The 16,063-nt window shown below is 39.2% G+C and overlaps 1 protein-coding gene across 1 annotated transcript; it reads left to right on the top strand.

Moving 5' to 3' along the window:
- The first annotated feature begins 9,824 nt into the window (after nucleotides 1-9,824).
- On the top strand, nucleotides 9,825-14,921 carry gjc2 (gap junction protein gamma 2). The gene is made up of 2 exons (XM_082512357.1): nucleotides 9,825-10,479; nucleotides 12,596-14,921. The coding sequence occupies exon 2, from the start codon at nucleotides 12,625-12,627 to the stop codon at nucleotides 13,879-13,881; it is 1,257 nt and encodes a 418-aa protein (XP_082368483.1). The 5' UTR covers nucleotides 9,825-10,479; nucleotides 12,596-12,624; the 3' UTR covers nucleotides 13,882-14,921.
- Nucleotides 14,922-16,063: the final 1,142 nt, after the last annotated feature.

A 16,063-nucleotide genomic window follows, 5' to 3' on the forward strand; every position in this document is an offset into this window, starting at 1 on the left:
TTGGGAAATAGGTAAGCAGCTGCCACCAGGTTTTAGTTCTTGTTTAACCTTTCTGACAGAAAAAAAGACAAAAAGAAAAGCTACTGAGGAGGAATTAACATGAGGCACATATATATTTCAAAGTATTATTGTTATTAAAGCTCAGGACATTTACATACTTAATCACAATTTCTTCAGCTTAAAACAACACAAAGTGATAAGTGTTATCTGCAGAGATAATCCGATTACTTTTTTTCAAGTAATGAGTAAAGTAAGGGATTTCTATTACTATTGCAAAAAAGGTAATTCGATTACCGTTACTTTCCCGTAAGCACGCTGCGATACTGCATTACTAAAACCGTGATTTTTTTGCGAGAGTGTCTCATGTCAATGACGTAAGCGAGTGCGACGTTCGTGACAACAGCTGTGTGCAGATCAACAATGGATAATATATCGAGTGCGGCGAGAGTATGAGCGTGCAGCGTTTAAAGCGTGGAAGTACTGACCTTACTTTGAGTTTAATTCCGTAAAAAGTGACAAAAACATTAGCGTCCATCGTGCGTGGGAAGATAACTTCTTTTTACAGCGAAAAAAACCCCTAAACTTCCAAGCAAGCACCGAGTGCGCTACCACGGGAATGTGAAATTCACAGAGAAACTCGTGGATTCTTCCACTGACATAAAGGCTGCGACACACCTGCACCAGGGCAAACATCCGCCTGCCCCACTCCTTACTCAACTCCTGCTCAACAGATAAAAAATAGAGCAACAGGACCGCTGAGTCTTTGATGTTATTTATTTTCTGCTGTGTTTTACTTACTTCTATTTGAAAGAGTGAGTGTAAACACAAAAAAACTATTTTATTTTATGTGCTGGAATGTGCAGAAAATAGGTTTAAATGTTAAACAAATTTCTTCCAGTCAGAGAATGTTGCACATAATTTAATTTTTGCTTGATGCATAAAGTTAAAATATTAAAACTAATAAAACAAGTTTTAAAAAGAGACTTCTTCATTTGATTACATTTTAGTAGAATCGGGCTGAAGGATCTATCGCTTTATTACCTATTCAGGTTCTAAATCATGTTTTTAAAAAGTAACTAAGAAACTAAGTAACTAATTACTTACTAAAGTAACAGGATTACTTTTGGGGGGAAGTAATCACTAATTAGTTACTGATTACTTTTTTCAAGTAACTTGACTAACACTGGTTATCTGCTGTTTTAACCAGCAGATAACAGTTTATAATTTGGGGAAGTAATCTGACTCATGCACCCACAAATATTTCTTAGGTTTAATGTTAACTGATAAATCTCTCAGTAAGTTAAATAGGCCTGTTCCTGGAAACAAAATAAACTGTCGATGGTCATGGCAATAGAGGCACATGAGCCGGGAACAATGGGGCCTTTGGCAGGATGCTGCTTTCCTGAGTGTCCTGCCTGTACTTGGTGGTGAGGGGTTTTGGATAAAAAGGCCCCTATTGTCTTGCTCATCCTTCTTCTGAGCTTTAGCAATGAAAGGATGCTTCTGGATGCCTGCCCAGCGTGCGTTACTATAAATTCTAAACACACTTTCTTCTTTACCCACATGGACAGGTAGGTGCAAGTCTTTTATTGTCCTTTGACTGTAGTGCTGTGGATTATGCTGAACATTAGTTTTAAAGCTTAAAAATTAATTTATGCATCAGTAGACGGGAAATCAGTGAGTGCCTCCCATTGATCCCCTCAGAATAAGTCAATTCTTTTTTTCTTTTTTGTACTTTATAGCTTTTTTGGCTTCATTAAATAGGAGACAGGAAAAAAGACACGCTGTGGAAGAGAGCCAAAGATGAATAATAACTACTGATAACCAGACTTTGGCAAAGTGGTGACACATCTGAATAACTTGCAGTTATGCATAATTGTTTGAACTGATGATCTGGGATTCTGCAGTTTTTTTTTAGAAAATGCTTCAAGTGACCTTTTCAACTTGTGCACAACAAGTTCTCCTTCTTACGTCTTTGCTGAGTTCATTGTGTCCCATTGTTCTGAGTATTAGTCAATCGAGTGAATGTTATCAAATTAACCATTACCAAGAGAAAAAACATCCGCTGGCCTTCTCAAGTTAAAAGACGTTGTAGAAAATTAGTTCCTTCACCTATTGTGAAGGATCAGGTGATAAGTTGGGGCCTGATAATTCAAAATCTTGTATGTGAGGAGAAGGGCTTCAAGCTTCTATTGGGCAGTAACCTTCATGATAGTTCTCCAGTTTTCTTGAAGGATTTTAAAAGCTCTTCTTTGGGTGTTGGCTGTTTTTTGTTCTATCCTCTGGCAAGATGATTGTACACTTCTTAAATAATAATACTGATAATGTTTTGGGGAGGTCAGTCCATGACTGATAGTTTTCCATTGTGTGTTTTTCTGTCCTCGTATGCTTTACTGGATTGGTAGTGTTTGAGATCATTGTGATGCTGAAAAATAAAGCTGTTGTCAGTTAAATGCTTACATACATGGTGGATCAAAATCTGACGGTATCTTTTTGGGCTCATAATTCCATCTTTTTTTTTTACAAGATCCCCAACACCACCGTAGTTTTGTCTCCACTTTACGGTAACATATTTGAGTCACTGTTGCCAGCGTCATACCGTGACACCGTGTTATGGTAAGTTACCGTTCTTCAGGATGATAATGTTGCTGTTGTGCTATAATAGTCTTGGAAAAATTATGCACTGTAGCCTCTTTTACGGTGATAGTGACGCCAGTGAGATACCGTTATGCCTTTTGTCGTCAAAAGGCAAAGTAACATCATACTGTGGTTAAGAAATTGCTACACTACCGTTTATTCACACTATGTGACTGTTACCATGCTTCAAGGTGCAATATATTTACTTTGGCTGAAATGGAACCAAAGACTGAACTATATTTTACCAATGACTGTAGACACTGCTGTTGTACTTCTCTGCTGGCCTCTTCTTTACACTGATTTTCAATACTGAAATGGTCTCACTTCCACCAAGATCATTTCTTTTTGAGGTGTCAGTGAACAACTGATGGACCGACTGCAGGGCTAGCTGCATCTCTCAGGTCCTGTGTCAGAGCTTTTAAAGACATTACTTTCAGATACTCTTCATCTGCTGTAGTTTTCTAGGCCTGCCACTTGTTCTTTTGTCCTCCACACATCCAATTTCCTCTGATTTTTAGGAACACACTATGAAAAGTACTGAGATGTGACAAGTTTGCACATTGGGAATCACTTGTTGATGGAAAAATACTATTTTATACCAGGTGAATTACCTTATCTTTTTTTATATTTGATATATTCAACAAAAGAAATGGGATAAAAATATGTGTTTTGCAAGAGGCTACTAATAACAAAGTGCCTAAAGATACAACTTAAAAGGGAGTCTCTTTACATTTTCTGTTTATGTGTAGACACAACACCGTTCATCCCTGCTTCAGGTATCTTTTTATGCTTGAAGGCTTCATTGGTGAGTGTTACATGGCTTTAATGACCCCAGAAAGTTTGGCTCCTTAGAAGTAAAATATGAAGATGATGAGAGAGATGAGATAGCCTTTATTTGTCAACTGCAGTTGCCCACAATCGAGATGACAGACCTTACCAACTGTACATACAATACACACACATCACATTGGGGAGACGGGTCACGGGAAAAAAAAACATTGAAATGTGTAACACAAAAGGATAATCTAGGAATGCACAGATATCAACACACCATAACACAATAAAACACAGACAAGCAACATGGGAGAATATTCCAGTGTGTACAGCTGGATCTGGGACCGCTGCAATCTTCAATCGCGCCTCCAGCTGGTGCGCTGTCCATGGGAGGTAAGCATGGGAGGAGGCGTTAGATTCGGGGGAGGGTTGGTGATAGTATCAGTATCACTGTACATGTTTCGTGCGTGTGTGTGTGTGTGTGTGTAGGTGGCCTTGATGGAGGGACAAAGAGTTCTGACAACAATCTGTTATAATGGGAAGAATTTTTTGTTCCAGTCCGCTTCGACCCTGGCAGGTCTTCAGCTGGCGCCAGTGGGATAGCCACATGAGTAAAGATGGTGAATGTTTGAGTTAGTGCGAACAACTGCATCCAATTTTTATAGTTGGTCTAATGTCCGTCACTGGTCACCAATTCTCTCAATTCCCTTAATTCCTGTTCTTCTTCTCCAAGATCTTATCCATATTGTGTTCATTAACACAGTCTTACTCACAGCCTTGCCCATCGTCTATCATGTCGGCCAGCTTTATGGGATTTTGAGCAGCTGTAGCCGCTTCTTGTTCTTCGACAAGCCAAGTCCGAGCCAGCTCCAATCAGCCAGAACTCTGTTATCGTGGTTCCGAATTGGTAGATGTCATTCAATGTCCTCCACCAAGAGTGTCGCCAGACACACGACGCAACTGACCATCGAATATCCAGCAGCAACCGTCCCCGCAGGACAATCGGGCACTCCCAAACCCAGGAGGGTGTGAATTTTGTTATGGGACCAGTTGATCAAATCCATAATTCTTTAGGTATTAGACAACAAAGACTGAGAAACTATTTGAGGGTTAGAGTTAGACGAGACTAGAGGAAGACATAGAAGCAGCAGCAGGGAAGATAAGGGAGGGAGAGGGTGAAAGATGCGTCCGAATCCTCGGAGAGCCAAAGAGAGAAATGAGACATGACTCAAAACCTTTTCACAGTACTGTTACTTCAATATTTTGTGCTATATTGCAGTTCCTACTTTTCTTAAACAGAAAAACTGAACAACAAGAAAAAAACAATAGTGCAGAAATGTGGGGAGTTTCTCAGGGAAGCAATGTGTGAAAGCCTGAAAAAGCACGCAGTCATGCCTAACAACCTCGCTTGCTCTACTCTAAATCTAAATGTTGATTGCTAGGCAGTCTCTGCAGGGATTTCCGTCTGAAGTTTTTGTGCCATGTTAACATAGACTGTGATAGAAAATAATAACATCAATTTCAACTGTTCTGCACTCCTTGGTATATAATCTGATGCATTAAATGCCTTAAAATATTCTTCCAGAGCCCTCCGTAAAAGATTTAGTCGTTAACTCTGGAACAGGTTATTTTTATTGTTTGCACACGCTTTCAAAGTTCTTAGAGAAACAGGGCTGCTAGTATTCCACCTAATCAAAGCCTAAATAGGTCAGTCACCTGTTTGCCTTAGGTTGTGCAACAGTCAAACACCTTTTAAATGTCTGTTAAGAGTTCAGCAGGAGTCAAACTTGGTGTGTTTTAAATGAGTACATGCTTGCCATCTAGTGGCTAATAATGGCAATGCCAGAAGGATAAAATGAACAAGATTTAACACATGTAGTTGTTCAAATCTAAAAAAATATGAATACTACTGTACACTTAACATGCATTCAGTGGTATAATGAATAGCTGCATGAATAGTTGCATATTTACTTGGTAACAATCACAGTGACCTTGAAGGTTAATATTCTCCGGAGTAGATTAACTTTTCTTATCACAAGATTAAGACTTTAATTGTTATATGTGTTAAGTACTATAGTACTATACAATGTAACCATAGGTGGAGTTATGATCCTGATTGTATTAATTTACAACATTAGAAGATTAAAGATTTTTTTAAAAAAGTATCTTGCTGTTATCTGAGGATGTCCTGCAGCGTTGCTATCAGTGTCTGGAGTTCACTCAGTTAGAGAAAGGCAACGGCACTAAGATGCCCAGAAGAAGGAAGGAGCTGCCTTAACATACCCCTGATAGTGCAAATGAACCCTGACTAGGTCTGCTGCTCCTTTGAGCTTGCCCCAGCTCATTCCCTGACATAGACATTTAAGACAAGATAACGTCAAAGATCAAGGCCTCACAGCTCTGCAAGCAAAGCACTGTTATTTCAATTCTTTCTTTTTGATGGCTAGTTGTGAGTTGGATTGTATTGCTCTGATGGAAAACCTAATCAGAAAGTCATCATATGAATAACGGTGGTCAAGTTACACAGTGAATGTCGTTATGTTTATACGTTGAATTTTACAATATTAGTCAGTTTTTATGTTGCTACCATTTTTTTATAACATTTTGAAAACTTTTAAAATTTCTCTAAAATTCGGTTATCTTTCAGAATTTAACACTGAAACTCTGTATTAGGTTATAGCTTACAAACAGACCTATGAGCTCATGCCCATGGAGGAGGTATCTGTCAATACTTCCTCAACAGTATCGGTCAGAATAAACACACATGATCACCTAATCAGTTGTTACACAAATCAAGGTTAAGTTCAAGGTCATATTTCACAAGAATCTCTGCTCCTCCCAGGGCACTGGCCAGATTTTTGTGAAACCTGCACTCAGTAATCTCCCAGTGTGTTTTCATCCAAACTGTGCCTGAGATAAAGGTCAAGGTCAAGGTCATTTTATGGATACTAACCTGTGAACTGTGAGGGATTGTGAACTGGATAACCTACGATTTCATTTCTTTTCTTGTTTAAGACGGCAAATTTTCTTCTGCTTTCCAAACTTTTCAGCTGCTTTTTCTTCTATAGGGCTCTATAGCTCTTTTGGTTAATAAAGATTACTCTGTGTTAAGATGTGTTACTCACTTTCAAATTTAACTAGACAACTGGTTCCATGCAAATATTTTTATTTAAACTCAAATCAAATTACATATCTGAGAAGATTTAACTAAAAACATTGCATAATTCATCCGTGTCACATTCACCACAGCCATACAGTCAGTTCTACAGGTGAGAATAGTTCAATATTGTAAACTACCTAATGAGACAACTACTAATGAGTTAATTTTTAACTGGCAATGAAGGCTGGCCTGATATAGCTCTGAAGTTTACATAATAATAATGTTTTAATCTTCCCCCTATAGATCAATGGGAGTGTGGATATATTATCTCTGTTAGTAATAGAGCTCTTTAAAATCCCTGTGACTGCCAGATTTGCTGCAGTGTTGCATGCTATTTGTCATATTTATCTTTAAGTGAATATGGACGTGCATGAAGACGAGAGCTTTTACCTGCATATCGGACTCTTAATGTTTTATTTTCTCTGTTCATTTAACACATTCAAAAATAATAACCAAGTCGACACTTTAATATTGAAACTAAACAAATATGAACTTTCACTTCCTTTGTCAGCGTAATGTAATGCACACTCAATACGAGTTGCTTTGCTCATGTGTGGGGGACGCAGAGCCCTGTCTGAGGGAAGTTGTTGGCATCCTCCTCAAGGCTTTTCATGCAGTCGCTTCAGTGGAGTCCAGCCTTAGTGAAACTGGCACGGGACGCACTCACCCCGGGGGTAGGAGATGCTCAGCTGAGAAACTGGGAGAAAAATGAACAAATGCGATGGGACTGCCACCACTCTCAGGCTGCCTGTGGGACAGCCCTTCACAGCCTGGTAAGAGTAGTTTAATGATAGTGGTAGCAGAGGATCAGAGAGGAGGAGTCCAAGAGCCAAGTTGCATGTTTTTGCTCGGGTGTCTTGTGTCACTCTTTTCTCCCAGAGGGTGGGACACATCCAAGTCACATGGTGGAGCTCGATCTGTTACATAAACACAGACCTTCACAGCCCCCAGTCTACTCGCATCAACTTTGTTCAGTAAATACATGCGGATAAACCTGTTGTGATGTCATCAGCGGCGTCCAAGGACAGTTGTTGAGATGTTCGCTCCTCCATGCTGCATCATTCAGCAGTCACTAGTCCACAAAACTTAAAAGCTTGCAGTGACCTCTTAAGACGTAACCGTCTGCGACTCAAAACTTACATTTATTTGGTTGGAATACTGATGCATGAAGTATAAGTATACAGTATACATGAACCAGGGGCTATGAAAATGGTTATGAAATGGTTTATATAGTGAGTATTCAATTCAGTGTATTTTTAAAACCTTTTTTTAATCTGGTAAATTCATGAGACATTCCAGTGTCTTTCTCTTTATTTTAAGTGATCTGTTTAACATATAACAATAAATATAACCTTAATGAATATTAAACACCCTCTTTTGGCTGTTACATGTGGCCAGTCCTTGTAACAACAGCAAAGTCAAACAATGTCTTACAGGGGAATACTGTAATATTTTCCTGGCTCAGGGCAGTCCAATCAATACTTATCAACATGAACTTCAGTTTCCCAAAGCTAGAACAGTCTGACTTGTCCAAGGACACAATGACTGTGTATCCAAAGCTAAACAGCCAATGGGTTGACTCTATGGGTTGTTTTTATTCAGTAACTTTGTGCATCTCATGCATTTAAATGCACGCAAAAGCTGAGTTTTTATTGTTTGTCACTGCCACTATCAATTTTCATATCATGTCAATTTTTTCTTAATCTTCTGCTGTAAAACCAGTAATCCTGCAAACAGTTATTTATAAATAAAATGAAAAAGGTAATACTCAGGCATATATTTTTGATTACATAAGGTGTTTTAGTAGATAATGGTTCTAATCTTGACTGAATACATCTGCATATTAATCTCTTCTAATATTCTGAGTGCTTCCTTTGCTCAGAATGTTATGATACCAGAGTGATAAATGCAGTTCACATCAACAGTGAGCAATTTATACAACTGTTGAGGAACATAAACTCTAACTGACTTCAATTTCAAGTCACACAAATGTTCACTTCTTAGCTATCTTCACTGGACCATCTGCGTCTTCTGGATGATGGAAGGACTTTAGAGGGAGAGCAGTGTGTTACAACTTAAAAGCACGTGCTTAATGGTCCCTTAGGGAAAGCACATGTCCAAACGCCAAATGCTCAAGCCATTCCAGAAGCATCCCCTATCTTCTTTTCCTCACTGCTGCACCAGTGGTGCTTGCTACACCGCATCTCCTCAGTCAAATGGAGAGGCGAGCCTTGAAGGCGAGGCCTCTGGAGGAAGGCTCCTACAGGCCCAGATGGCTAGCACTCAAAGATTTATTAAGACCACAAATGACTCAAAAAGAATGAGATTTTAATGCAGACTTCTTTTTTACTGCTATTGTTTTAATCTGGGCATTTATTTTTGTTGGCTTCCTGCGTTCATAATATTGCAACAGTGTTTAAAGACACTGGAGATCAAGAATTTTGCATCATTTCTGAGTTGAAACTGTGATTTGATTGATGGTGGACTTGCTGATGTTGTTGAACGTTATTCTCTGCTTTATAGCTGTACACAGATCATAATTAAAGAGTTATTGGGGATCTGGTGAAAGTAACTTTATAATAATATGGCCAACGTGACAATGACCAGGCACATTTCATTAATGCAAGCCAGACACTAACCAGTTTATCTGTCTTCTATTAAAAGTAGTCGAGTTTAAATCTCTTCCAAAACTTGATGGAAGAATTCTTACTTCTAATCTTCCATGAATCACTTCATCATCTGTATTTTGGTGTTTCATTTCTGAAGCAATTAATGTAATGCACGTGTATGTGTGTGAGATTTCTGTTCATATAGCACAAGTCTTTTTATCATGATAAAATAAAGGCCATTACGTCTCTTTAGTAACAATGTATGCCGCTGCACTTCACAGACCAAGGTGAAAGCTTTAAGTATAAACACCAAGTTGGGAAAAGACGTGTAGCCGCAGCAATGACTGCGACCTGTCCACTGCTTCTATCTGGCCATCTGCCTGGACAGAAGATCTAAATATTATGACACTTGATATAACTGAGCATACCTGCTGGTTACATTCTAGCGGATCTGTATTGAGGCAAGGTGGCTTATATCTCAGTGACACTGCTGTCCTTACACTTACTGGCCTCCCCAAAGTTGTTTTTTCATGACCGTCACCCACTGTAAACTGTTATGTAATTGATAATAGAGAGGTTGCCTGTCTGCATTTATTTTTTGTTGATATGCTTGTATGTGACAGAAAGAGTGGGATAGAGGAAAATGTAGTGATGTCTTAAATGATCTTTTGAGAGAACTAAAAGTGTTTATCAGTCATTAAAATATAAAGGTGCTAGAAGCTGAGGTGCTTATTGTATGTTGTCGGAAACAGAACGTGATAAAGACGATGACAAAGTGAGAAAAAGTAGAGAAAGAGAGAGAGAGCGATACTTCCATCATCTGTGTTACAAATGTTGCACACGAGCATTGGGGGGAGGTTGACTGTGTTGAGATTAACGTCCTCCCTCAGCTGGGTGTTCGTTTCAATCTGCAGTACCATATCCTCAAGTCTGAACCCTTGGATGAGGGTCAGTTGCCAGAGGAGGATTTTTTCTTCTCTGCCTCTCTGTTTTTTTTATACTTCCTTCTTGGGCAGGAGGCTGGTGTAATAGAAACCAGACACAGACTAGAATGTGAGGCATTCACAGCGGCGAGACTTCACTTCTTAACAGAGTGGAAAAACGGGATGAAAAGAAATTCCAGTTCAACAGGTTTAGTCATTTTTCTTATTTTTTTGTGATTCTGGAAGTGATCAGTAAGACGGAGAAGGCCAGGACATTAGGATGGAAGTGGTATTCCATGGATCAGACTGTGGAGGGGATATCTAGAGAGGGCAAAGGAGACCTTCAGGATGGGGGAAACATGTGCAACTTTTCCAGGTGAGTTGTTTCTAGCCGACTTTCTTCTCTAGTCTAAACCAACTAGATATTTTAGTATTTTTTCAACTACAGACTTGCATCATGGCAGCATGGATGTGTTTGCGTGGACGTGTTTCAGAAAAAAAAAACCTTGCTGAAAGACATTTTGACACTACTGCAGCAGTCTTTCAAATATCAAACACTCTGACATATGCAAAGCAACTAAATGGAAAAATGTGTAGCAGTTGTTTTATATTGTACAGTGCAAAAAATATGTCCCAATCCAAGAGGAAGCTCGTCACTAAAAATATTTTACGATACTACTCTAATTTAGCCAGAGTTCCCATTCATAATATGGTTTTATGTAAAACATTATTGTCAAGATGCATAAACCACACATTTTAAATATTTTGTGTAATGTCCTATATAACTACCTCTAACTGCTTCACTAAATACCTCCCTGTTATTTACACAATAAACAGATTCTGGGACATTTGACAAAAAACATGGCAGCTCTTCCTCTTTTTAATGATTTGGAAAAATATTACAGCATTAAATTAAATTAAATTAAATATCCAACCTTAATTTTTACATGTAATTAATAAGAATAGTTACTCTACTACTAATGTAGGCCAATTTATATTAATCCTAAAAAATAACCTAAGAAAATCTATCAGGTTCTACAGACATTTAAAGCTCAAGGGGCTCATTGGGCTGAAATTGCTGCAGCTCTGCAATACAAACAAAACTGCACAAAACTTATATAAAATTTTCTAAAACGGTTTTCAAAACACATCAGCAGCGAGTGTAAATGTATAGGAGTTGTTATACGAATAAGGTTGATGTTAAGCTACACAGCAAATTCATTGCATCCTACATGAAACAGCCCTTCTGTCATGCCATCCTGGGGCAGAAGTGAACTGCCCACCATAGGTGCCATCTGCCTCCATGACGCCGTAGCCCTCCCCAGCGTCAGCAGTGCTGGATCTGCAGGGGAGGCCTCGTGGCAGAGCAACAAGCCTCTCCTGTTCTCTCAGATGGCAGCAGAGATGGCACATCACACGCCAGGGAATGCAGTGTTGCATTCATGAGATCACCGTGAACCATGAATGAAGGGACAGAAGTACTACGCTGTTTCCCTCCATTACAGTTGCCTCACTGAGTCAGTTGTGATGCAGGCTATGAGAAGAGTATGACACTGTGAGATCTCATTTCTGTGTAGGATCATTGGCGTGGAGTTTTAAAACAAAGCTTGCAGTATGTTTCTGAAGAGGCGCTCTTTGGTTTCCGAACTGGCTCGAGTTCTTTTCTTGTAGCAATCGGTTTTGTTCTGTCTAATCAAATGATTGATGGCGCGTTTGTTTGTTTGGCTGATGGAATGCTTTCTTTTTGTCTTTTAATCTTCCCTGAGCTATTTTGTACTATTTCAACCATGTCAAAAACTATTCCAGGATGTCCTAATGACTTTACCCTATGCATCAACACAAGCCTTTGTTTATTTGTGGCTGTGCAATCACTTGAAAAGAGAAATAGCCTTTACAAAAAGAAGTAGCCAAGTGAGCTGGTCACAGGTCCACACTGTATGTTTCGGCAAGTATGCTTGCAAAGTGACTGTTTAAGTCTGAGATAGCAACAAAATCAGTGAAACACCTTCATTATAAAATTAAAATTAATTTGCAATAATTGCCTTTCTCTTGAAAAATGACGCCACACTTTTCAGCAAAAACTTCACTAACAGAAAATATTTTAAGACTATAATTTGGTCTTAAGTTTAAGGAAACTCAGATGCTTTGCTGTTCAGGGACTGTAAATTACTTCTGGGTTTGTTTTCTTGTCATCGTCTTCCTGGGATCTAAAAAGCTGCGGGGTATTTTTAATAATATTTTGGTATATTTTTGGTAATTGTATCTTTATACAGAGTAAAAAAAAATTAATTTAATTGTCACTTAAAACCATTTTAGTTAGAGAACACCACACAATGAATACAATGGGTTGATTAGTCAAAGACTCGAGTTCATTACAGTTCTAAATGACAGTTTGCTAAAATGTAAAATGTTCACATCATCAGTCCAAAACATCTCTTGAATAGTTCCTTACTTACATTTAATTATTACTTATCTTATTTTCTTTTTAACAGATTCTAGTTGAAAAGCTTCTTAGAGCAACATGAGCTGGAGCTTTCTCACTCGCCTCCTGGAAGAGATCCACAACCACTCCACCTTCGTGGGGAAAGTGTGGCTGACTGTGCTCATCATCTTTCGCATTGTGCTCACAGCAGTCGGAGGTGAGTCCATCTACTCGGACGAGCAGACCAAGTTCACCTGCAACACCAAGCAACCAGGCTGTGACAACGTATGCTATGACGCATTCGCTCCCCTCTCGCATGTTCGCTTCTGGGTCTTCCAGATCATCATGATCTCCACTCCCTCTGTCATGTACATGGGTTATGCCATCCACAAGATTGCCCGAAGTTCAGAGGAGGAGCGCAGGAAGCAGCAAAGACTTCGCAAAAAGCCACCTCCTCACTTGAGATGGAGAGAGAGCCACCATCTGCAGGAAGTCTTAGAGGAGGAGGAAGATGACGATGCGGAGCCAATGATCTATGAGGATACACTGGAGGTGCAGGAGGCCAAACCTGAACCAGTAAGCAGTACTAGCAAAGACCCACCAAAATACGATGGCCGCAGAAAAATAATGCAAGAAGGCCTGATGAGAATCTATGTCCTCCAACTCATGTCAAGAGCTATTTTTGAAATTGCTTTCCTTGCTGGACAGTACCTCCTTTATGGTTTTCGAGTTAATCCTTCGTATGTATGCAACAGGGTGCCCTGCCCACACAGAGTGGACTGTTTCATCTCCAGGCCCACAGAAAAAACAATCTTCCTCCTAATTATGTATGTGGTAAGCTGTCTTTGTCTCGTGCTAAATGTCTGTGAGATGCTTCACTTGGGGATTGGCACTTTTCGGGATACTCTTCGCATGAAGAGGAACCGTGGCCAGCGGATGTCATACGGCTACCCATTCTCCCGTAACATCCCAGCGTCCCCTCCAGGGTACAATCTTGTGATGAAGACAGAAAAGCCTAGCAGGATCCCCAACAGCCTCATCACACATGAGCAGAATATGGCCAATGTGGCCCAGGAGCAGCAGTGCACCAGCCCAGATGAGAATATCCCCTCTGATCTTGCAAGTCTGCACCGGCATCTACGGGTTGCACAAGAGCAGCTTGATATGGCTTTTCAAACCTACCAAACCAAAAACAACCAACAAACCTCCAGAACCAGTAGTCCTGTGTCGGGAGGCACTATGGCTGAGCAGAATCGAGTTAATACAGTCCAAGAGAAACAAGGAGCAAGACCCAAGTCAGCCACAGAGAAGGCTGCATCCATTGTAAAAAATGGGAAGACTTCTGTCTGGATCTAGTGATAAATTTCCTTTAGTAGATAACAGTGAAAACTATCAAGTCCCCAGAATTTCAAAGTGACCCAGGTGGAGGATGTGTTTGTGTGAGATACAACTTTGGACGATAACAAGTGAAATTTCAGTCTCACTATTTTAAAGAAGTACAAAGTAGGAAGACAATTTGGGGGAATAGAAAATAAACACGAAGGAATTATTAACTCCAGTATCATAAATCTTCTTTGTTACTGTAGCGTGTCATATTGTTCTTGCAATAGATTTTGGTTATAGGCTAACAAATGCTTGCTCAGTTTATTCATCTACTTCCAATTAAAATGTCAAAGCATAAACAGACTGCTTCAAGCGAATTACCATGACTGATTTGAAGAAATTTTACTTTGAAAGGACACAAGTGGATCTAAACCTGAAAATGCAGTCTAAGACACTGTACACATGCACAATGGCTCATTCTGAAGAATGATGAATGTTATTATTATTAGAAAGATGCATGTTTAAAATTAGAAGTATTTCTGGATGTAGTATGGATGAGTGTCCCCTCAAGAAAATTAAATGTAAAATTATATACATATAACTGTTTGACACTGAAAGCTTTAAATCTTTTTAGTGTCATCACCAATCAATGTGTCCCAAAGCCTTGCAGTGTCACATTTGAACAGAAAGAGGTAAGTAAATAGAAAATAGACTAAATACTGATTTTATGCAATCTGAAGCAGATGATGCATGCTTTGCAGCTGGGAACATACAGCATAGACATAGGCTATAGTACAAATCCTGTCCTTAGCTATTCAATAAGCTCCTAAGTCTTGGCATGTTAAATGAGATTATTACCTTTTTTCTGTTTCTATAATTGCTTTCATAATAATGGTTAATCCTGCCTTCGCTGTTTTCATACAACAAAGTGCCTCAAACCTTAAAAGACTGTTCAAGTATTTTATTTATGAAACAAAGATAAACTTGTTTGAAACCTCAGATTTCTGTCTTTACAGCAGCACTCTGCTTTTGTCACTCTGTGCTAATAAAGAAAGTGTTTCTAAAAGTGCAAACGCTTTAAAGTTGTTTTTTTTATTGAAGTCTGACTAAAAATTAGAGCATTGAAGAAAGTTAGGATGTTACTGCAGGTCCTTCTCAATCACTTCTGACCATCTGCTGGTTGAGCCTTATCTTAAAATGGGGTCATACCTTTGCTGTCATTGCACCAGGACTTTGGAATTTCTCCCAAGTGACCTCAGACAAGCATCGACTCTGAACCTTTTTAAACCTAAGCTGAAGAGATACCTTTTTTGTTTGTTTGTTTAGCTTTTAGATATTCTTACTTAAGTAAATAAATGAGTATATTCACTTACTTACTGACATAGTTTCATTTCTATTTGTGCTCATATTAATCTGGGCAAACTGCATTCAAATAAAATAAAGGCTATTTCTCCTTTTTATGTAATCAATGCCAAACCTTAAGCTCTACAGACTGTGCATATGCATCTATTAAGGTACATATAGGAAATTTTCAGACTATCTCTCATTCCATTTGCCCAAATAATATTAGTTGCCCTACATTTAATTATTTTAATCTGTTGTCTTATAAAATCACAGCTAATGAAAGATCAACATCACAATGTGGGAGCTGGCTACTCCGCTGACTTACAGATTCACAGCACCACGATAGTATTAAAACGAGAACATTCACAGAGCGTTACTCCCCCTGAAGGCCAAGGCCTAGACCACAGGTGTCGAACTCCAGGCCTCGAGGGCCGGTGTCCTGCAGGTTTTTAGATGTGTCCTTGATCCAACACAGGTGATTTAAATGGCTAAATTACCTCCTCAACATGTCTTGAAGTTCTCCAGAGGCTGGTAATGAACTGATCACTTGATTCAGGTGTGTTGACCCAGAGTGAGATCTAAAACCTGCAGGACACCGGCCCTCGAGGCCTGGAGTTCAACACCCCTGGCCTAGACTAAAACTTTGATGTTTTTATTACAAACTGGTATCAGCCTGTTATGGTGTCATTCTACAGAGGGTTGTACAGCTCTCTCCATGCCCTTTCATATGCTATATTACTCAATATGGTTTCTTTACATTTTATTTTCAAAGTCGATTTTGACCTTGAGCACTATCTGTCATATATTTAGCCAACCTAGGTACTCATGTCCCTCAAGGCCTTTGTGAAGTTTGAAGATTGTAATAAAAAAA

The sequence above is a fragment of the Aulonocara stuartgranti genome (genome assembly GCF_965226115.1).
Source record: "Aulonocara stuartgranti genome assembly, chromosome: 18".
NCBI classification, from domain to species: Eukaryota; Metazoa; Chordata; class Actinopteri; order Cichliformes; family Cichlidae; genus Aulonocara; species Aulonocara stuartgranti.